Genomic DNA, 23,233 nt, shown 5'->3' with positions numbered 1-23,233 from the left:
CTGTGGGGAGGGGGTCCCACATAGAGGCACTGACTGACAGATACCACTGCATCCTGTGCTTGCACCAGCTGCCCTGCCAACATGACAGAGAGTGACACGGCCCCCCCACTTCCAGTGAGTACCCCCGCCAGTCCCCCCTTCTGCCTCCTCCCTTCTCCACTCCCTCCCGCAGCAGTGTCCTCTTTTTGGGAACTTGAAATATGGTAACCCTAGACTAACATCTTTTATTGGACCACCTTCTGTTGGTCCGCTCTCTGGCCGCCAGCAGCAATAGTGTAAGAATAAGGGTGGCAATGAGGCACCAAGTCTGCTGTGAAAAGTGATACTGACAACGTTTCTTCACCCCCCCCCCCCAGTATTAAACGGTAACTATTTTAAAAAAAATAACTTTTCTGCTTATAACAATAATTCAATAAAAATGTGATTTACTCTTAATTTAAAAGCGGTGAGAAAAGATAAATTCATTTTAAACAGGGTTATACATTTCGCATTTAAAATAGTGTTAAATATAAAAATGGTTTTTAATTTATAAGGGGGGGTGTCTCACTCAGAGGCTTGCTGTCTGGAAGGGGATGCCAATAGAAAAAGTTTGAGACCCGCTGTGCTAAACAATCTGTTCCACGTTGTATTTAGCTGTGACACTCTAAGTACCTTTCCCTAGCCCGAAGAAGAGCTCTGTGTAGGTCGAAAGCTTGTCTCTCTCACTAACAGAAGTTGGTCCAGTAAAAGATATTATCTCACCCACCTTGTCTCTCAAAAGTATCCATGTCCATTATGCAAGGAATGGGACAAATCCTGCAAACATGTATTCACATGAGTAATTTTCCTCTCCTGAGTTCAATAAACTGATTACATGAGTTGTCATAAATATAAAGGGAAGGGTAAACCCCTTTGAAATCTCTCCTGGCCAGGGGAAAGCTCCTCTCACCTGTAAAGGGTTAAGAAGCTAAAGGTAACCTCGCTGGCACCTGACCAAAATGACCAATGAGGAGACAAGATACTTTCAAAAGCTGGGAGGAGGGAGAGAAACAAAGGGTCTGTGTGTCTGTCTATAGTCTGTCTTTGCCGGGGATAGACCAGGAATGGAGTCTTAGAACTTTTAGTAAGTAATCTAGCTAGGTACGTGTTAGATTATGATTTCTTTAAATGGCTGAGAAAAGAACTGTGCTGAATAGAATAACTATTTCTGTCTGTGTATCTTTTTTGTAACTTAAGGTTTCGCCTAGAGGGGTTCTCTATGTTTTTGAATCTAATTACCCTGTAAGGTATCTACCATCCTGATTTTACAGGGGGGATTTCTTTATTTCTATTTACTACTATTTTTATTAAAAGTCTTCTTGTAAGAAAACTGAATGCTTTTTCATTGTTCTCAGATCCAAGGGTTTGGGTCTGTGGTCACCTATGCAAATTGGTGAGGCTTTTTATCCAACATTTCCCAGATAAGGGGGGGTGCAAGTGTTGGGAGGATTGTTCATTGTTCTTAAGATCCAAGGGTCTGGGTCTGTAGTCACCTAGGCAAATTGGTGAGGCTTTTTACCAAACCTTGTCCAGGAAGTGGGGTGCAAGGTTTTGGGAAGTATTTTGGGGGGAAAGACGCGTCTAAACAGCTCTTCCCCAGTAACCAGTATTAGTTTGGTGGTGGTAGCGGCCAATCCAAGGACAAAGGGTGGAATATTTTGTACCTTGGGGAAGTTTTGACCTAAGCTGGTAAAGATAAGCTTAGGAGGTTTTTCATGCAGGTCCCCACATCTGTACCCTAGAGTTCAGAGTGGGGGAGGAACCTTGACATGAGTAAAACGATTAACTTGGAAATTCTTTGGATCTGACACTAAATTATCATTTAATCACCATCAAGTAAGGATGTTCACACCATTCAAAATATGCAAGTTGCAGAAGAAACTGGGACATTTATCATCTACGGACTAGGAGAAAAATTGTAAGAACTCTCATAATATATATTGATGAACATCAGTCATACAGCTTCTTATTTCCTACTTCACAAAATTCTGTTCAAACCCATTGTTTAGAGAAGGTCTGTCTGAACTGGATTGTTCCTGATGTCAAGCAACAAAGAGAACATTTGCTGCTATTCTCTTTTATGGCTCATTTCCCCATTTGTTCTAGAAAAATGTTATAGATCAACTCCCCCATTGCCCTCCCAGAAAATCACAAAAACTAAATTAACAATAAAACTAAATTGAAAATTAGGGGGGAGAGGGAATTGCAAAAGTTTGCACAGATGTCCTGTTTTTCATCAAAAAAATGTGGAAATTTGAAAAAAATTTACACACTAACAATGAATAGTCCTTCATTAGTATTCAGAATTGTGACTACACAGGGAAAATTGATAAGATCACAAGGAAACGTGTTTTGAAAACAATCTCTATGAAAGAGATTTTACGAATATGGAAAGACTTTTCAGCAATGTTTCCATCACTTGATACACTCCATTGTTATATCTGAGAGAATTTAGGCATCCAAACACAACAGAATAGGAAGTCTTTTCTCAGCATCTGGAGTGTAGCTAATAATTACTTTAATTAAATTGCCAAACTGTCACTCAACACTTGAGATTTTATAGACATTCTGTAACAGCTTCAAACACTGCAGAAGTGGACAAAGTCAACAAAGGATGAAGCACCAGAGGGGATGTCTCAGAGAGGGATGGTTCCTTCATGCAGTTTATACTGTGTGCATCAGCTGAAAAAAAACAGCTAAGCAGAGAAGGCAAGAACTGTTTATAGGTAACAGTCACTAGCTTTTTGGCAAAGGGTCTAGGAAGTACTTACTTGACATTATATTACTGTGAAAAATATGGCTTTATGGTCCATTGGGGGGGTGTGTGTACGTGTACATTTTATATATATATACATTTATAGAGATGCTTTCTTGAGCCTCACTGTCACTTTCCAATAGTGACCTTAATTAAAATGCTATCTGTGAGACAAGTACAGAGCTAAACAAAAGAAGCATTTTCTACTGCTATTGATGCTGCTTCTGTTATTCAGAAAGCAATCATCCACTCTTAACTGAAATACCTGGAGCAGGGAGAGAACACAGTTGACTAATTTGCTTTTATGGGTTATTCAGTAATTGACAGAACAGAATATAATCTTTCCAATTTGTAGACAGTTTTATGGCCTGGTCTATGCTATGGCTGTTTTATATCAGTTTAAGTGGCTAGTCCCTCCTCCTCCTTCCCCCCGCCCCATGTGGACAAATCCCTGAGTGACATACACCTGCTACTCCACTCCCTATCCTGGCCATTTGTGAAGTGGGCATGGGCAGGGGAAAGTGGAGATGGCAGGGATGTCTTTATGCACTGGTGATCCCTGGCTACTGGAACAGCCCTTTGAAGGCCAGAGGCAGCTGAGTGTAAGCTTGAGCTACACTGTTGAGGCTGCTCTAACTTGTGATGCCAGAGACCATGTGGTTGCTAGGCAGCTCAAGGATCAGGTTACTTAACACCACTTTTGTCTTATTTGCTTTCCCACTTCCTGAGGTGTGCGGAGAATACTTGAATACAACCCAGGATTGGGGCCCTCCATCTCCACAAAGAATTACAAAAAAAAATTAATTACTAATACAATGGACAAACATCTCATCTATCCAACAGACAAAATTTAAACAGGTGCATATGATCCATAATAAGGTTAACCAAGCTGTCCTCTAAGAAACAAGTATCTTATCATGCTAGGCTTTAACAGCTCAAAGAAAAAAAAAGTCTAGATTTTATAGTACAGGAAACCATATCTTTACATAACTAGATCTGTTTGTACTATCCAATTTTACTTTCTTATTTATAGGGAAAAAAATCCCATTGCAGCAGTTCCAGTTCCTCAATTACTCATATCACACAAACAAAATTAAGAAGCAAAAAACTTCTCATTTTTCTTTCTAACCAATTCTGCTTTCTGTTAATGCTATCATTTTTTCTGCCTTTATTTTTTCAAGTGTATATTATAGGGTTGATTTCTAAAGTAATAACAATATTTTACAAAGTCAAAAACACAGAAACAGTCAAATCAATCATTTGAGATAATTGCTCAATGCCTAGGGAACACATGAATACACACTTTATTCCAACATGGGAAGTAGCTCTTTTAGACTTCATTCCATAAAATCATATCCATATTCTTTGGGGCATTGTAGTGATTGCTGCATTTAGCTGATATGATTACGGTATGGTTCCTGGGTATCAGCTCCTGTCACATATCTAGTATGAAATATGCTAATATGCTGGAGAATTGGAAAAAGTAGACACTGAAGAAAAATTATTAAAAGATTTTAAATTCAGATGCAGTTACTAATAGTTTTCTGTAAATCCCAGGCAGGCAATGAGAAACCCACACTGAGGCTATGTCTACACTATCACTTATGTTGGTATACCTTATGTCACTTCAGGGTGTGAATAAGTCACCTCTCCTTACACCAATCTAAGTGCTAGTGTGGACAGCACTATGTCAATGGAAGAGTTTCTCCCAAAGAGAGTTTCTCCCCAACCACTGATTGGGGGTGGATTAACTAAATTGACAAGAAAGCTCTCTCGTGTAGCCATAACGTCACTCCTTCATTCCACCCCCTCCACCTAAAAAAAAAAAAAATCACACACTCAGGACTGTGTCTCTTGCCACAAATGCCTCTGTGATAACTTCAGCCATTAAGTCTTTTTCTCCACCTCATAACCAAGTTCTGATAAAAGATGACCTCAGCTTGATAGAATGGGTTTGCCACTGCACCATTAATTAGGAGAACAGTGAGCAGCCAGAGCATGTATCTGAACAAAACAAACTCTGTTTAAGATGGGGAGTTGCAGTATCCTGACACCCATCTTGAACTGTATTCATAATGGAAAAAAGCTGGAACTTGGAAAAAACTATGATCATATTGCACCCCGTAAATAATCAGGCCAGTTGTATTAAGCTCTTTCCACATTTCTATTTTTCTTGCTTTGTAAGGGCCCAATCGTGCACATATTTACCACTGGGGGTAGCACTTACTTCCATGAGTTGGCCCTCTGAAGACAATGGGATTACACCTGAATGCCCAGAATAAGTACTTTCAGGATTGAAACCTAAATTTTAATGGGACCTAAAAATAATGCAAAATGGTACACAAACATACAAAGTAAATTTTTAACTGTACAGCAGTGTTTTAGTAAACAAATGTATAGTACCCATTAAATAGTAAACATTTTAAATTTTAACTATAAAATATTATTCCAGTCGCTTCAGAATATTAAACAAACAACTGAATTAAAACGGTGAGGGATTCTATTGCCTCAAATGACTTAAAAAAAATATGCCCTACAGTTTCGAGTGCCGTGCAGTCAACAATCCAAAACATAATTGAGATGCAATGGAGCTATATAGAATTTACATAACAGGAAGCTTTTGGAATAGAAAGCGATGACAGGAAGACCACAGGGGGGAAACCTTGAGAATAATTAGCAACAAGTAAAAGAAAATTGTTTCCCAATAACAAAGCAATTATGAATGTATCTCTCAAACTGCGAAGGTCCAAATATGAAAGACAAGTGGGACAAAATCCAAAATGAAAGACAAGGAAAAATACTACATGAAAGGGCAAATTCTGTTTGATTTATTCCTTTGCTATAAATGATCTTGTCTATTACGAAAACTGTCACAAATTCATAATTGGTATTATTTTTGAGAGAGTAGTTTGATTAGTTGGATGCTCAATTTCTGTCCTTAAATGTTATCAGACACTGACTACAAATTGGGGTGCATAGTTTGTGCCAATAGCAGGTGCAAGTATTCTCTTCAGAATGCGTTTAATGACATAAAAGAACAAAGATGCAGTGCAGACTCCCACTCTGTAATGGCATGATGCAGGGTGTGGCTCAGCAAGGGACACCAGTCTTGACTGAGGTCTGTGAAGAGCCTAACTTGCTTAGCAGTACTTGAGTCGTAAACAAAGAAGTGTCAAAACACACTTCCAGTAGTAGTACCTTAAGTACTGGAACACCGTTCTGTCTCCACACAAAAAAAGTGCTGGAAAGGCATTTTGTAGAGTTCCAGTATGACTTGAACCCTATTGATTAAATATTATTGTGGGCCTGATCTGATTTTTGACCTACTATCATTATACATTTTACTGGGTTGTCATTGCTCGATACCATTTTTTGTTCCCGTAGAAGACTTGGATTCTCATGGCAAGAACTTACCAGGTCCAAATGCTTAAGGTGGGGGGTAGCCACTAGCCACTTCCCCCCACCCCCTCCCCATTGATGCTTCTTTTGTAGCTGATCTTGGGGCAATGGGGTGGTTCACAAGCAGCAGTGATGGGTGGTTGGGGCTATTGTTCACCATGTCATGTTAAAGTCATACTGTTTTCCCTTGTAATTTATTTTTGTGCTGCATGGATATTTCTAGTTAACTGTGAGGAAAAATTTTTATAGCCCATGCTTAGCCAACTTTATTTTTTCTTTCAGACATGAGGAATGGAGGAAATACTAATGGCACAGCAGCCAGAGGAATAGCAAGTGTGACTTTATTTATTCAGGTGTATTTATACAAAATCTTAAAATCTGAATGAGTAATTTGATGTATTTTCTATTTTTTAAGCAGTGACTAAAATTCTTTCACTCTGCTTGTTTCAATTTTTTGTAAAATAAAAGCCTTTTATTTTTAGCAAAGTCCATGTAGTTTGTATAAAGGAAAATCTTTGCTATCTCAGCTATCTCTGTGTGGTAGCTGTGATTAAATGCTGACATTATAAATCCAGCATTTACCCACAGTTATCAGATAGTGATCTCTGAGGCCCTGAGCCAGTGAATGTGCACATGCGTATCTGTAATCACCTGAACAATCCCATTATGTAACCAGATTCAACATCCTATGGAACTACTCATGTGAATAACGTAAGGCATGTGAGTAAGTACCTGCAAGATTGGGGCCTGGCATTTATTGACAAATATTGACTCTTTAGTGGTACCAAAGATAACCAAACAGCAGCAGGCACATTAAATCAGCTATTTTAATTATCCATCGATTACTCATTTTAAGATTTTTGTATGAATATGAATTTGGCAAACTTGCTAGATTTATGTAGATATCAGTTCTTACTTGAGGGATTGTCCTATTCTCAACTAAAATTTCTGCTTTATTGTCCAAGATTTCTGATGTCAATCATTCATAGTAGAGGAAAGTAGAATTCTAAAAGGACTGATGAATAGAAGATACTGAAATGAAAGCCATTCATCCTGCTAAGGGAATATGAGTCAGCAATGTGCTCTTGTTGCCAAGAAGGCCAAGGGTATATTGGGTTGTAGTAATAGGAGCAATGCCAGCAGATCGAGGGAAGTGATTATTCCCCTCTATTCGGCACTGGTGAGGCCACACCTGGAGTAGTGTGTCCAGTTTTGGTCCCTCCACTACAGAAGGGATGTGGACAAATTGGAGAGAGTCCAGCGGAGGGCAACAAAAATGATTAGGGGGCTGAGGCACATGACTTACGAGGAGAGGCTGAGGGAAGTGGGGTTATTTAGTCAGCAGAAGAGAAGAGTGAGGGGAGATTTGATAGCAGCCTTCAATTACCTGAAGGAGGGTTCCAAAGAGGATGGAGCTAGGCTGTTCTCAGTGGTGGCAGATGACAGAACAAGAAGCTTTGGTCTCAAGTTGCAGTGGGGGAGGTCTAGGTTGGATATTAGGAAACGCTATTTCACTAGGAGGATGGTGAAACACTGGAATGGGTTACCTAGGGAGGTGGTGGAATCTACGTCCTTAGAGGTTTTTAAGGCCCGGCTTGACAAAGCCCTGGCTGAGATAATTTAGTTGGGGATTGGTCCTGCTTTAAAAGCAGGGGGTTGGACTAGATGACCTCCTGAGGTCTCTTCCAACCCTAATATTCTATGATTCTATAACAGATGAGGACTATAGCAACTTGGACTTGTGAACCTTTGTACAACATAACTTTTATGAGAGGCAATGGGACTTATTAGACTGGACTGTGAGTCAGGAGACTTGAGCTCTATTCTTGGCTCTGCTATGGGGAGCAAACACAATAACATATGTAAATTACAGTTTTCACAAACCATATTTGATGGGATAAGCAGATGATCTTTATTCAAGGTATACTCTTCAACAGGTGCTTTAAAAATATTACTACCCTTCCTGACATGCTTTCATCCCTTGGTTTATTTATAAAAAGTCCATTTTTGTAACTACTGTGGAACAAAAAAAATTAGCAGAAAGCATAGAGCAGGTGTTGCCAATTCTTCCTCAGTTCAGTTTTTTCAGTCGTTTTTGGCTGCATTCTACTTTCTGGCTACAGTTCCACATGGGGGGCAGGGGGCGAGGAGAGACACCCAGCAAGCTTTTAAGATAATATTTTTATGTTTAATAGAATAAGTTCAAAACACTTCAAGGGAGATAATAATCAGTTCAATCAAAAATGTATTGTTAAAAAATAATATAAATATAATAAGAGACTGCTTCCTGCACAAATCATCCCAGCTGTGACTTATTTTCACATTAATTAGCTGGTCAAGGCAGGGGTGTATAAAAGAGGCAACTCAGAGATTTCAACAAAAGATGTAAAGCCATAAAAGGTCTCAATGCATACCCCATCAAAGCATAAATCTGGACATTAAATAAATACAGCATAGAGTGCTTATTTTGATATTGCTTTGGATTACATTAAAATGTGAAGGGAAATTAACAGGAAAAGGGAATAAATGAAAGTGTTACAGGATGACTAGGGAGAATCTTGGTATTATGCTACCTAACCTCTCAATTTCCATATACATATGCACATCTATTATATTGGGTGGACGCTGCTTGGAAGTGGAAGTGACTTTTCTGACTCATACACACGAGTATTTAGAAAGTTAGGAAACCTAAAGAAGTTTAGTTAAAAGGTATCTTTCGAGGAGAGTTAAGAAATGAAATATCCTTCCTCTAGCCAACAGGAAAGCAGATACCTTTTTAACTGAAACTTCTTTAGGTTTCCTAACTTTCTAAGTACTCATTGTGTGTCTGAGTCAGAAATGTCACTTCCACTTACACACAGTGTCCACCCAATACATACACACTTATCCCCACCCCAGTGACGCCAGGAGAGAATTTTTGCAAAGTATTAGTAATAAAGTTATCAAATCATTCCCTGCCTCTCAGCCGTATATGTAGAATTACTGACTGTTTTGGATAGTATCTTGGCACTTCAATCCTTACTGCACACACGGCAGGAGGGAGAAAGATAAGCAACTATGCTTTTAGTTATTTCAGCACTCACTCGGAGATACGATCTTTGGCCCTTGTTTAGGGTAGGCTGGTTCAGAACAGTTGCAAATACACAGTTCCTGAGTTATGTAGGCAAGAAAGGTATGTTAAAGATAAAGCGGAATCAATTTTCACAGTAGATGCACAGTACTAGCTTTCCCTGCTAATACACATGCTTTCTGCTTTGTTCCCTCTCCTGCAAACTTGCTCTCACCAGGTTTTGTTCATGGGGGGAGGGAGGGTGACATTCATCTCCAGACCTGTCCCTCACCCTTATATAAGTGGGCACCCTAATCCCATCTTTAGCCGCACTCACCACCTTCCACAGACACCCCAGACTTGGCTCCTGTATTCCTTACATGGGGATAGGGTCACATCCCAAACTAGTACCTGGCTCTTTTACATGTGGATGACCCCTCCAATACCCTGACCTGGCTCCCAGTTTGTGTATATCCAGACCCCTCACCGATTTCTATTCAACTTATGGGGAAGCGAAGACCTTTCGGGCACCCTCTCTTCTCTAACCTTTCCCTTGAAAAAAACAAACAAAGAGGGAAATCATGTTTCAGCAATCTACTAGAATTCTTTGAGGGGGTCAACAAGCATGTGGACAAGGGGGATCCAGTGGATACAGTGTACTTAGATTTTCAGAAAGCCTTTGACAAGGCTCACCAAAGGCTCTTACGCAAAGTAAACTGCCATGGGATAAGAGGGAAGGTCCTCTCAGGGTTTGGTAATTGGTTGAAAGATAGGAAACAAAGGGTAGGTATAAATGGTCAGTTTTCAGAATGAAGAGAGGTAAATAGTGGTGTCCTCCAGAGGTCTGTTCTGGGACCAGTCCTATTCAACATATTCATAAATGATCTGGAAAAAGGGGTAAACGGTGAGGTGGCAAAATCTGAAGATGATACAAAATTACTAAAGATAGTTAAAACTTTGAGGACAGGAAAGTGATCAGGAACAGTCAGCATAGATTCACCAAGGTAAGTCATGCCTGGCTAACCTAATTGCCTTCTGTGGTGAGATAACTGGCTCTGTGGATGAGGGGAAAGCAGTGGACATGTTGTTCCTGGACTTTAGCAAAGCTTTTGATATGGTCTCCCACAGTATTCTTGCCAGCAAGTTAAAGAAGTATGGCCTGGATGAATGGACTATAAGGTGGATAGAAAGCTGGCTAGACCATTGGGCTCAATGGGTAGTGATCAATGGCTCCATGTCTAGCTGGCAGTCGGTATCAAGCAGAGTGCCCCAAGGCTCAGTCCTGGGGCCAGTTTTGTTCAATACCTTCATTAATGCTCTGGAGGATGGCGTGGATTGCACCCTCAGCAAGTTTGCAGATGACACTAAACTGGGAGGAGTGGTAAATACACTGGAGGGTAGGGATAGGATACAGAGGGACCTAGACAAATTAGAGGATTGGGCCAAAAGAAATCTGATGAGGTTCAACAAGGACAAGTGCAGAGTCCTGCACTTAGGATGGAAGAATCCCATGCACTGCTACAGAATAGGGACCAAGTGGCTAGGCAGCATTCTGCAGAAAAGGACCAAAGGGTTACAGTGGATGGGAAGCTTGATATGAGTCAACAGTGTGCCCTTGTTGCCAAGAAGGCTACCAGCATTTGGAGCTGTATAAGTAGGAGCATTGCCAGCAGATAGAGGAAAGTGATCATTCCTCTCTATTCGGCACTGGTGAGGCCTCATCTGGAGTACTGTGTCCAGTTTTGGGCCCCACGCTACAAGAAGGATGTGGAAAAGTTGGAAAGAGTCCAGTGGAGAGCAACAAAAATAATTAAGGGGCTGGAGCACACGATTTATGAGGAGAGGCTGAGGGAACTGGGATTATTTAGTCTGCAAAAGAGAAGAATGAGCGGGGATTTGATAGCTGTTTTCACCTACGTGAAAGGGGGTTCCAAAGAGGATGGATCTAGGCTGTTCTCAGTGGTAGCAGATGACAGAACGAGGAGTAATGGTCTCAAGTTGCAGTGGGGGAGGTTTAGGTTGGATATTCGGAAAAACTTTTTCACTCGGAGGATGGTGAAGCACTGGAATGGGTTACCGAGGGAGGTGGTGGAATCTCCTTTCTTAGAGGTTTTTAAGGTCAGACTTGACAAAGTCCTGGCTGGGATGATTTAGTTGGGGATTGGTCCTGCTTTGAGCAGGGAGTTGGACTAGATGACTTCCTGAGGTCCCTCCAAACCCTGATATTCTATGATTCTATGAGCCAGGCAGACTGCAAAGAGCTTCAAAAGGATCTCTCAAAACTGGGTGACTGGGCAACAAAATGGCAGATGAAATTCAACGTTGATAAATGCAAAGTAATGCACATTGGAAAGCATAATTCCAATTATACATATAAAATGATGGGGTCTAAATTAGCTGTTACCACTCAAAAAAGAGATCTTGGATTCATTGTGGATAGTTCTAGGAAAAACATCCACCTAATGTGCAGCGGCAGTCAAAAAAGATAACAGAATGCTGGGAATAATTAAGAAAGAGTTAGATAATAGGACAGAAAATATCATGTTGCCTCTATATAAATCCATGGTACACCCACATCTTGAATATTGGGTGCAGATGTGGTTGCCCCATCTCAAAAAATATATATTGGACTTGGAAAACGTTCAGAAAAGGGCAACAAAAATGATTTGGAGTATGGAATGGCTTCTGTACAAGGAGAGATTAATAAAACTAGGACTTTTCAGCTTGGAAAAGAGACGGCTAAGGGGAGATATGATTGAGGTCTATAAAATCATGACTGGTATAGAAAAAGTAGATAAGGAAGTGTTGTTTACTACTTCTCATAACACAAGAACTAGGGGTCACCAAATGAAATTAATAGGCAGCAGGTTTAAACAAATAAAAGGAAGTATTTCTTCACACAATGCACAGTCAACCTGTGGAACTCCTTGCCAGAGGATGTTGTGAAGGCCAAGACCATAACAGGGTTCAAAAAAGAACTAGATAAATTCATGGAGGATAGGTCCATCAACAGCTATTAGCCAGGATGGGCAGGAATGGTGTCACTAGCCTCTGTTTGCCAGAAGCTGGGAATGAGTGACAGCAGATGGATCACTGGATGATTACCTGTTCTGTTCATTCCCTCTGGGGCACCTCGCACTGGCCACTGTTGAAAGACAGGATACTGGGCTAGATGGACCCTTGGTCTGACGCAGTACGGCCATTCTTATGTTCAAATAATAAATATTTTTAAATAGCCATTGGAAAGAGGAACATGGTTCCCTACACTCCAGTGAACACCACTACCTGTGACATCACATGACACACAGTTATTCTCCCTACATCTTGTTCTGTGGACTTCACTGAAAACCCACTGTAGTCAACTGAAAGACTGAAGTCAATGGAAAGATGGCTACTGACATTAAAGGGCTTCAGATCAGCCCCTACCACAGGTTGGGTGATATCAGCTGCAACACAGTGGTTCCATAATAGCACTAATAGGGGATATAGTATGGAACTACTGTAGCTATAGTTTCTTTCTATGTATGTTTATTTTAAAAATATCTTTTTCACGTCCTGCATAACATTAAAATGATTAAGCTGTAGTTAAGGTTGTAAATTTATAGCATTTACTTAAAGGGATAAAAATTCTTAAGAAAATGTTGCAAGTCCCTCAAAAGGCACAAACATTAGAAAAGCTGGAAATTCAATGAAGAGATTATACTTAAATTAATTAGAAAGCAAATATGCAGTTATAAACATACAATTAAGGTCACCTAAACAACCTTGGTTCTGCTCCTGTGTTACAATCCACAGAGCTACCAAAATCAGGAAACAATCCTATCCTAAACACCAGACATCTTCCTATGCATCCGCAACTACAACAACTGAGAAGTGATCTAACTGAACTCTTGTTGAAACGTTAATTATATATTTCCGCGGCAATTAACCCCCAATGTTTTTACTTCACTATATCAAACTACTTCTGCCTTATTTTAGATGATATGAGATTACTGTAAAAAGACAGACTTTTACATCTCCACTAAAAATGTCCTTATTTAAGCCAACCATTCAGTACAATTTCCCAAATGCATGTAGGGTTTCTAAGGCACAGAACATTGTCATACTGTCAAATATCATGTATCTGGATCTCCCAATTTCCTAAACACTGAACCAAAAAATCAGGTTGATTTTATGTCAGTGTTCAAGGGATTAATTTACATATTGTACAAATACAAAGACAGGGAATCCAGAGTCCCACAGCTACATAAATGGGATGGATTTAAAACATCCTTATTAAAAACTCTATTATCATCATCACCACAACAACCAGATCTTTCATAGTGTTTTTCATCAGTAGATCTCAAAGCACTTTATAAGGGAGCTAATGATCATTAGTCTCATTTTTACGGATGTGGAAAGTAAGGCACAGAGTGGGGATGTGACTTCCCCACAGCCACCCAGCAATCTAGTGGCAGAGCCAGGAATAGAAACCAGGTCTTCTGTGCCCTATCTACCAGGCCACACTCCTCATAACATTGCTCTCCTACATACAAGATGCAACAGGTGCATAGGGTAGAACAGAACAGAGTTCAGGATATTGGGGATGATATTCCATGTGCATTTCTACACTTTAAAAGAAGTGGAAAGTGCACTTCTTTAACTTTGAATTAGGTGTTTTTTGTTTTGGTTTGTTTTTTATACTGATTTTTAAGAGCACTGTATGGTAACCAATGGTCCAGTTGCCCAAATTACAGGAGAAATGTTGACCTATTTGTATATCTCAAACTGGCTGACTTACACTGGGAAAAGATACACTATTTCTCATCCTGTTGGTAAATACAGATCCTCAGTGGGTGTAAATTGCCATAGCTCCATTAAAAGTCAATGATCTATGACAATTTACAGCAGCTGAGGATTTGTCCCATGATCTTCCAGGACCTGATCCAAAGCACATTGTATATCAAGATTGCAAGTTTTTTCCAAAAGATATGCTTTAATTCAAACAGGAATTAATTCAGGAAAGTCCAACTTGATACCAGCCAGGTCTGTATTCTTGGGGAACCAGGGCGCAATATCCAGCCTTTCTGACTCATGAAAGACACCCCCCACCAGTCTCTGCTTGAATCAAAACCGATTAGAGAAAAGACTTGCAGAGAGCATGGAGGGCATTAGAAGACACATCTAGACCTTCCTGACTAGGGTGACAAGATTAAGACATCTCCATTAGCATACAGAATGGAGAACTGAGGCAACTCCCCTAGCCTCATCTGCATGAAAGATGGGACAGAGAGACATCTCAATTAGCATACAGAATGGAGAACAGAGAACTGCACTGAACGCTGGGACCAGAAAAGCAGGGAAGCACTGCATCATGGGGGATCTCTGCTCCAGATGTTAATGAACCTATGCTTGCACACACCCAGCTCAGCAGTTATCAGATCAATTCTAGTAACGAATCCTTGATTGATATCCAAAATACTGAAGCAGCCTAGTTGCATTGTGAGCTCCCTGGAAGAAAACACCACCCATAGCCAAGAGTGATCAGCTCCGATTGTCTAGCCCAAAGAAAACCCTTAAGTCATCAGTTTACCCATAAACAAATCTAGTGTTCTCCCTTGAACCACTGTTGTTTCTCTACAAAACCCCCTACCTATGCCCAAGTAATTCATGGACCCAAACTCTGTCTCAGTTTCACTGGGACTCCATTTCCTGACTGATCGTGCTAGGGGCTCTGCCTGCCTCCAGCACCCAGGACCCTGAGCCACCACCATCACCTGGGAACCCCAACCAGTTCAAGCCTCATGGAGTGGATAAGATCCCTCTCTCTCTTTCTTTCTGTTTTCTTTTCTACCTCAAGTATTAACCTTTAATAATGTAACTGTTATGTTGGTTTAGGCTCTCCTTGTGTAGTTATCACTATTATTCAATAAATAACTTTTATAGTTAAGCTGGTTGCATCTCTCTCTCTCTCTAAACTTTACTCTTTTGTGTTTTTAGCTTCCCCATTTACTCTGCAGCAATGCTAAAGATCCCTGTAGTGCCCAAAATACTTTGGGGTTTGCTCATCAAGTGAGTTACTACCAGTACAATTGTGACGTGAAAGTGGGGATAGGGATGTGCTAAACCTGTGGCATAATAAGGTTGCAGCTTGAAAGTGCTGCTTGACCCAGCCTACTGAGTCCAGGGACATATAAGGGTGACAGCTTGAAAGTGCTGATTGATCCGGTCTGCTCAGACTTGCTCTGTTAGTGTGTGCATGTGTGTGTGTCCGTGTTCAGGAATCCAGCCCCGGGGAACCTAGGTTCTGCAGAATAGTTCCATTGGGAGGGGACTTGCAGAAGGAAGGAGTAGAGGTCCATATGAACACACAAGTGACATAAGCAGTACATTAACAGAATTACAGAACTCCCCTCCCCCCAGAAGAGTAACCCTAATAAATAAGCATACCCCAAAGTAATGGGCAAATCTGGTAACACATAGCCTACGTTAGACTGAAGGTCAGACTAGATGATCAGAAGTCCCTTCTGGCCTTAAAATCTATGAATCTTTGGGAGTGTTTCCACTGACTTCAATGTGCTTTTGAGCAGGTCTATATTAGGGTAATTCACTGAGCTATTACACTTGTCTTTCAGTATGTTTGCATTTAACTAGCCAATTCAGAAAAAAAGGAGCTGTTCACCTTAAATAGCTGCTGACACATCACAGAAAACTCTGAACAAACATTCTATTCAGAAACAATTCTGCTACTATTATAGGTTTTCTGCTGTGTTTATTCCTCCCTTGAGTTTTCTTTCTGAAAATAAGCCTGATTCTGCATCCTTATGCAAGCAAAGCTCTCACTGTAAAATTATTACTTTTGAATTTGTGCCCCGACAAAGGCATGACTGACTTTTTTTGCCTTGACTACCAGCCCTATAGTTAATCCATGAGAAAGGCATCTGATTATCATCATCCTTCCACATATCTAACCTCTGCTAATCAAAGTGCAAAAAATCAACAGCTTTCTGAGATTACAGATCACTAGTGAAGCTGGCTGAATGTGAGATTTTATGGCATTTATTCTATTGCATTAACTTCAGTAATATTTAAGCTAACATTAACATTCTGGGTACCATGTGTGTCCAAAGCCAAACTGACATACATCTTTAGTAAAAAGAAAAAACATGGCAAAGAATCTGTAATGCATTAAAAGGGCTGCTGTAATCTGCTTAGTACACCTCAAATAGCAAAACTTCTATTAAAAAGTACAAAGATATGGGGGGAAGGTTAGTATATTGCAGCTCTAGCTTATGGCCTAACAAAGAAGAAACACACCTGTGAGTTGCAAGGACAGCACTAAAAATGAAAACCCAAGGGTCTGAAGACAAGTCCACTGAAATGACATCACACGAAATGTAAATGTATCATTTTCATTTCAATAGAGTATCAACAACAAATTTTGCTTGTGACCTGCTTCATTGCTGAACTGCAAACATATCTGTCTATTGAAATTGTTTATTCCTGGCTATCCTATCTACAGTGTCTGATGATCTGATGTTCCATTAATTGAAAAGTAATGTACAATAGAAAACTCCTGCCTACACACATTCACATTCGAATAGCAATAAAGGGGTTAACACATAAAACACAGGTTTTCTTTTTAGCCAAAAGACAGGAGAAATAAAACAAAACAAAACAGAAACATAAAAATTGACAAGTATCAGATCAGTGGATTTCAAAACAAAATACCAGATTAACAAGTATGCAGTTTTCAGAGTAGCAGCCGTGTTAGTCTGTATTCGCAAAAAGAAAAGGAGTACTAGTGGCACCTTAGAGACTAACCAATTTATTTGAGCATGTTGCAGTGTTGTTGTAGCTGTGTTGGTCCCAGGATATGAGAGAGGCAAGGTGAGTGAGGTAATATCTTTTATTGTACCAATTTCTGATGGTGACCTGAAGAAGAGCTCTGTGTAAGCTCGAAAGCTTGTCTCTCTCACCAACAGAAGTTAGTCCCATAAACAATATTATCTCATCCACCTTGTCTCTCTGATTATCAAATGCATTTTGGCTTCTTTGTACCACTCCACTGGCATTAAGCAACTTTAAAGTTGGTGTAGCCAGCTGCTGGCACATATGCCCCTGTAAATGAGGGATACTGCAATGGTACAGGGCCGTTGTAGTGGCTCTGAACCCTCCTAGTACCCAGCTCAGGGAGACTGTCTGAGGCATCCTTGTGCCCCAGCATTCCACAACTGCCAGACACAGGGCCCACTAAACAGCTGATGAAAATTAGAGCCGTCCCCCAGCTGGTTTATTTTACACTAAGGACCAGACTGGCAGCTGGAGAGCTCAAGATCAACAGGATTCACATAAAGAAAAGGAGTACTTGTGGCACCTTAGAGACTAACCAATTTATTAGAGCATAAGCTTTAGGGATTCACATAGGACCTTTGCACACCCCAGTTGTGCTAAGCACTAATCAGCTACAGCAGACAGTCTGGCCCCAAACGTAGACTTCTGTCTATAATATTTTATCTAGGTTTAAAAAGTACATCACTTAAACTAAAAGAAAAGGAGTACTAGTGGCACCTTAGAGACTGCCACTAGTACTCCTTTTCTTTTTGTGAATACAGACTAACACGGCTGCTACTCTGAAACCTATCACTTAAACTGTTGTGCAATTGAAACTATGAATGTGCAGCTTGGACAGTTTAACAAATACATAACCTCTGATGAAATTTCAAAGTTCTTTACTTCTTTGTTTTTAAAAAAAACAGAACATCTCTATATATTCCACCCTGTTTTGCAGATTTAGTATGGTCTTTCCAATGGGAAGTTAGTAACTGGAAAATTTCCCATTTGATATGGAATTAGCATGCCACAATCTGCTCTAAGGTTTTCTTATGCTCAAGAACTGTCCAATAAACTGCAGAGGTTTTTCCAACAAAGCAGCTGAAACTCCTAAAATACTTTCTGCACTCATTGTCAGGAAAAGGCATTTGGTAAATCAAATCTCTAGGTTTTCAGTTTACAGACAATAATTTCAAAATGTTACAAAATTCTGCACTCACCAGTTTATACAGGCTGACAAAGACTGAGTTGTTAATTAAATGTCCTGTCCAGTATATGATTGTTCTATAAATTTTTAAGCAATTTTTATATCATATCATTTATATATTTTATATCATTCAAATTGCATGTGCACAAACTATTTTAAAATTAATCATCATCTTTCATTTACAGTTTTTAAGATCAATTTATTTGTGATGTGAAAAGTCACTACATTACACACATACATGCCCACCCCCAAATTTGGAAAAATATTTAAGTATCACACCTTATTCTTTCAATAGAGGAAGCAGAAATGAATGAGAAAATCGGGAGAGATGCAAGAACTTACTAAGAAAAATCAGAAGAAAGGGTCAAGCAAATAAAGTCAAGTTGCACAATTAGCTGAAAAAAAAAAAGAAATGGCAGGGATGGATGAGTGAAACAGTATTTCAAAAACAGAAAAACTGAACCTTGGCAATAGCATAAAACATAAATCAAACTATCAAATTACAACATAATCAAAATATTAAATTGTGAAAGTAACGGAAATACATAATACAGCCATACATAAGGATAGTTCTTATTCACCAAAACTGGGCCCATGATCTTTTATTGGAAAGAGATGATAGTTTTCTCACTTACCCAAATCCTGCACACATATCATGTAGATAGTAAATAAATACAGAAAGTGCGGCAGCTTCCGTTTCCAGTGATAGTACCACATATCACTCACAGGTGACATCCTATGAAGCAAGAAAGCAACAGCTTAGGAAACCTTTAAACAAGCCAAAACTTGATTTTTTCAGTAATAATTAAGATATTGCTATTACACCAGCAGCTGAAAAATATAGAGTTCCTTAGAATCTTGCTTTAAAAGAGTGTTGTCTCTGGTCTTTACATGGAGGGCAAAAGACAAGGTGTTCATATCTCTGATAACAGACAGGCAAGCCAAAAGATGGACTGTGATTGGGGGTGTGGGCCATGCATGGTGGGTGCGTGGTTGTTTATGACAGTTTGTAGCCCATATTCAAAACATGTAGAGTGGATGATGTAAGAGGGATATGGTCTATATGTTGAGACTGGGCAGGAATATGGGTGAAGTTAAGGTTCTTTTTGGAATTTGCAACTCACTGACATGTATTATAGACAATATGAAGAGTGCATTTGAATATTTACCTTTCTTCCCATAACTGTTCTTTCCGACACTTTTCAGTCTTAAGGTTTTTATAGCTGTAACATTCCTTGGTTTACATATTGTACAGTAAATAGGAACCTTAACTTAAAGGTAGTATTTTCTGTCTGTCAGTGACCAGAGGCCCAATCTTACTCTCACTAAAATAAATTAGACTCTTGATATTTAATACAATAAATACAAAAATAGTTTGGCCAATTCTATTTACATTCCTTTGCTTTTAAAGCATATATGACAATTTTTAGGCCAAATCAAAATGTTCCTAGTTAAAATTATGGTATGTGGAAGCTGGACAAGCAAGAAATAAGGCTTATAATGGAACTTAGTCCCAACCTTTACTATGGAGATATAATCATGGATCCAAAATTAATTGTAACCTATTATATTGCTTTCTCTTTTTATGCAACAACTCAGCAACAAGCAACAGCAAAGAAGTGAAACACAGCTCACATATTATATTGACCAACCCCATTCCCATCCTATTTTGAACTGACAGCCTATAATTAGCCTTTTTCCAGTAAGAAATTATTCATTTATATTATATTGAGGAGACAGGGGGATGGAGGGAATAGGATGGACTGGCAAGAACACTGAACTAACAGTAATGAAAAAACATCACACACAAATGTCTGTCAGGATAGTGAAATATTAAATAAATTGACCCAAAAGACATTTTGGATGAACTTTAATGCCATTTGTCAGGCTGTGAATGTGAGGGAGGTGAATGAGAGGAAAAAATACAGGCAGTTAAACATATCATAAAAACCTGACTTTTTTAAACATATAGAAATCTTTTTTCTTTCCCCACTCCACATTTATTGCTTTAAAACTGATAGTGAAAGCTGGGGGTAAATTTAAAATCTTGTCCACTAATGGCTCTTCTAGCTTTTGAAAGAAAAAAATTAAACACCAACAAGCCTAGATGAGTAAGCATCCTAAAATAATCGACTGTAATGAAACAACTAATGTTGCAAGTTTAAAAGTAATAGTTCTTCAAATCAGTCCTCTGAATCATATGCTACAGACCTAGGTAAACAACATTTCATGAGATTAACTGCTGTGAATGGATTGTAGGAAAACCTAACTGGTGTTCTCTAATATAAGTATCTGACTACAAAAAGGTCCAATTCTTTATTGAAAGTTTTGTTAAATTATTAACTTGAAGCTGATTTATTTTCTGAGATATGGTAAAATTAAACTTTAAAAGTTTTAAAGACAAGCACAGAACATTCAGGGCTCTGAAATACAAGAATCTCTTTGATGAAGCCAGACACAGCAGAATAAGCAGATTACTACACAATAGAAATATTGTCCTCCAACTCAGTGGTCCATAAATTCTTGTTAGCATCTCAGACAACAGAATGCCAAGACTTTGGGAGCTGTACAGTATGCAAAAAATAAGTTTCATACACATACAGATACCCTAAATATTCCCCTAGAAAGTTATTGTTGATGAGAAGCTATCCTGTTTAGACAGCAAAATAAATCATATATACAGGGACGCAATTAAAACCTCAACATTTGCCAGTTGGGGTGGTGACTGTAAAAGGATATCCTCTCTTTCAAATACAGGAGAATACAGTGGTCCTCATGAGTTGGTAAGTTCTTGTACAACTCACCAACTGCTGTTTCTACAAGAACTTACCAACTCATGAGGACCACCTGAACCTTCCAAAAAAAGGACTGAAATCTGGCAAGCCTTTTGGGGATTGGACTATAGCTTTTAAAGCATTTTCATTCAATCCTGAAGCACATTGGAAAGAATTCTGGGATAATCTAAAGTCTCAGACAAACTCCTCATTGCGGAACCCCACAAAAAAACTTCCTGGCTTAAACCTACACTGGAAAGAATGGCCCACATTGAACCATTTTAGAACACTGAATGGCAGATGCTGTCATCTCTTGCACCTTTGGAAGATGAGCAACAACTCACAATGTATCTGTGGACACCAGTCACAAACTATGGATCACACTGTAAATCAGTGCCTGCTTTGATTGTTTACTGGTGGCATCTCAGACTTACATCAAGTGGCTCACTTACACAATGGCTCACAAATTTGGACTTCCTCTCTTGCCATACAAAAGCAGCAGCAACAGCACTGCAGATTAAGTACAGAAGAAACTGCTGTCTGAGATCATTTCAGAATAGCCTGGTAATTGGAGAAGTCATATTGTGAAAGTGAATAACGGAACTAAAGGCAAATATTAACATTAAGCACTAAATATTTATAAAGAGCATTAAAAATTAAAAAGTTCTGTAAAAGTGCTAAATATGCTAAAATACTAACATGTCAATTTAATGCAAATAATATATATTTATTAATAATAATTCTGTTGATTATTAATGGTTATTAAAATCTAAAACTTGAACCTAAATAGCAAATGAATAATTCAACAAGCAAATTAGTGAATAATTAGTGAAAAATAGTATCTTGCAGTTTGGAGACATCTTAGAGAGCAAGAAGGGCTGCATTTTCCTCCTTAACATTCATAACTAGGGCCCTACCAAATTCACATCCATTTTGGTCAATTTCATGGTCATAGGATTTTTAAAATCGTAAATTTCATTATTTCAGATATTTAAATCTGAAATGTCAGTGTTGTAATTCTGGGGGCCTGACCCAAAAAGGAGTGTGTGTGTGTGTGGGGGGGGGTCATAAGGTTATTGTAGGCAGGGGTTGTGGTACTGCTACCCTTATTTCTGCACTGTTGCTGGCGGTGGCGCTGCCTTCAGAGCTAGGTGGCCGAGCAGCAGCTGCTGGCCAGGAGCCCAGCTCTGAAGGCAGAGCTGCCGCCAGCAGCAGTGCAGAAGTAAGGATGGCACTATTGCTGCTGGTGGGGCGCTGCCTTCAGAGCTGGGCATCCTGCTCTCTGTCCAGCCCAGCCCTGACGGCAGCACAGAAGTAAGGGTGGCAATACTGCAACCCCCCTAATATAACCTTGTGATTCCCCTGCAATTCCATTTTGGATCAGGACCCCCCAGTTTGAGAAACGCTGGTCTCCCCCGTGAAATCTGCATAGTATTGTGTAAAAGCACACAGAAGACCAGATTTATGGGGGGAGACCAGACTTCACAGTCCATGATGCGTTTTTCATGGCTTTGAATTTGGTAGGACCCTGTTCATAACTAATGGAGAGACAAGAATATGAGGATAGTAATGTAATAACCCCCCTCCCAATGGATCAAGTAAATACTGTAAACTGTAACAAGAATGACTATTACAAAGGAGTAAAGCTTCAGATAATTTCTGCCTCTAACAACCAGATTCACTGCAATTGTGAACATGGCTCAAAGTGATGTCTCTTTCTCACTCTCTTTAAAATTTAGACAAAATTCAGAACAGTGAGTCCGATTCGGTCTTCACTTAGTTACATGCATGTGACCCCAGAGAAATCCATGTAGCTAAAGCAGAATTTGGCTCAATATACTGTAGTTGGCAACTATCTCATTATAGCTGGATGTAATCCCACTATAGTTATCCTTTTATACATGTTTTAAACAAATATCAGTTATCCCTCTACAGATGTAAATGCTCTGCAGAATATTAAATGCAGTCTACAACGGCTAACAAAAGCATTACCGATTTTTTCAGTGAAAAGACAATTTTAGATACTGCTGTGACATACCCAGTTGAGCACTCTAGCTACCAACTTTGTGCAAACCATAGCTACTGTACTCCTATTTCCTATGATGCAGGAGACAATGGGTGTATTCACAATTCATTCTGGAAGAGCAAAAATGTAATGTAATTTATCTAAACCATAAATGGGGTGGTAATTTGACATGGTTCAAGACCAATTTAGTGCT

General features: G+C 39.4%; 1 protein-coding gene across 2 annotated transcripts in view; it reads right to left on the bottom strand.

Moving 5' to 3' along the window:
- Positions 1-23,233, bottom strand: part of ADGRG6 (adhesion G protein-coupled receptor G6) — a 153,874-nt gene that overhangs the window by 128,623 nt on the left and 2,018 nt on the right. For both annotated transcript variants that reach the window (XM_073337489.1, XM_073337490.1), the window contains exon 2: positions 18,876-18,976. In XM_073337489.1, the coding sequence (XP_073193590.1) occupies positions 18,876-18,976 (101 nt within the window). The remainder of the gene's footprint in view (positions 1-18,875; positions 18,977-23,233) is intronic.

This window comes from Lepidochelys kempii, chromosome 3 (assembly GCF_965140265.1).
Source record: "Lepidochelys kempii isolate rLepKem1 chromosome 3, rLepKem1.hap2, whole genome shotgun sequence".
Lineage (NCBI taxonomy): Eukaryota > Metazoa > Chordata > Testudines > Cheloniidae > Lepidochelys > Lepidochelys kempii.
This window is presented reverse-complemented; position numbering and strand designations above follow the sequence as displayed.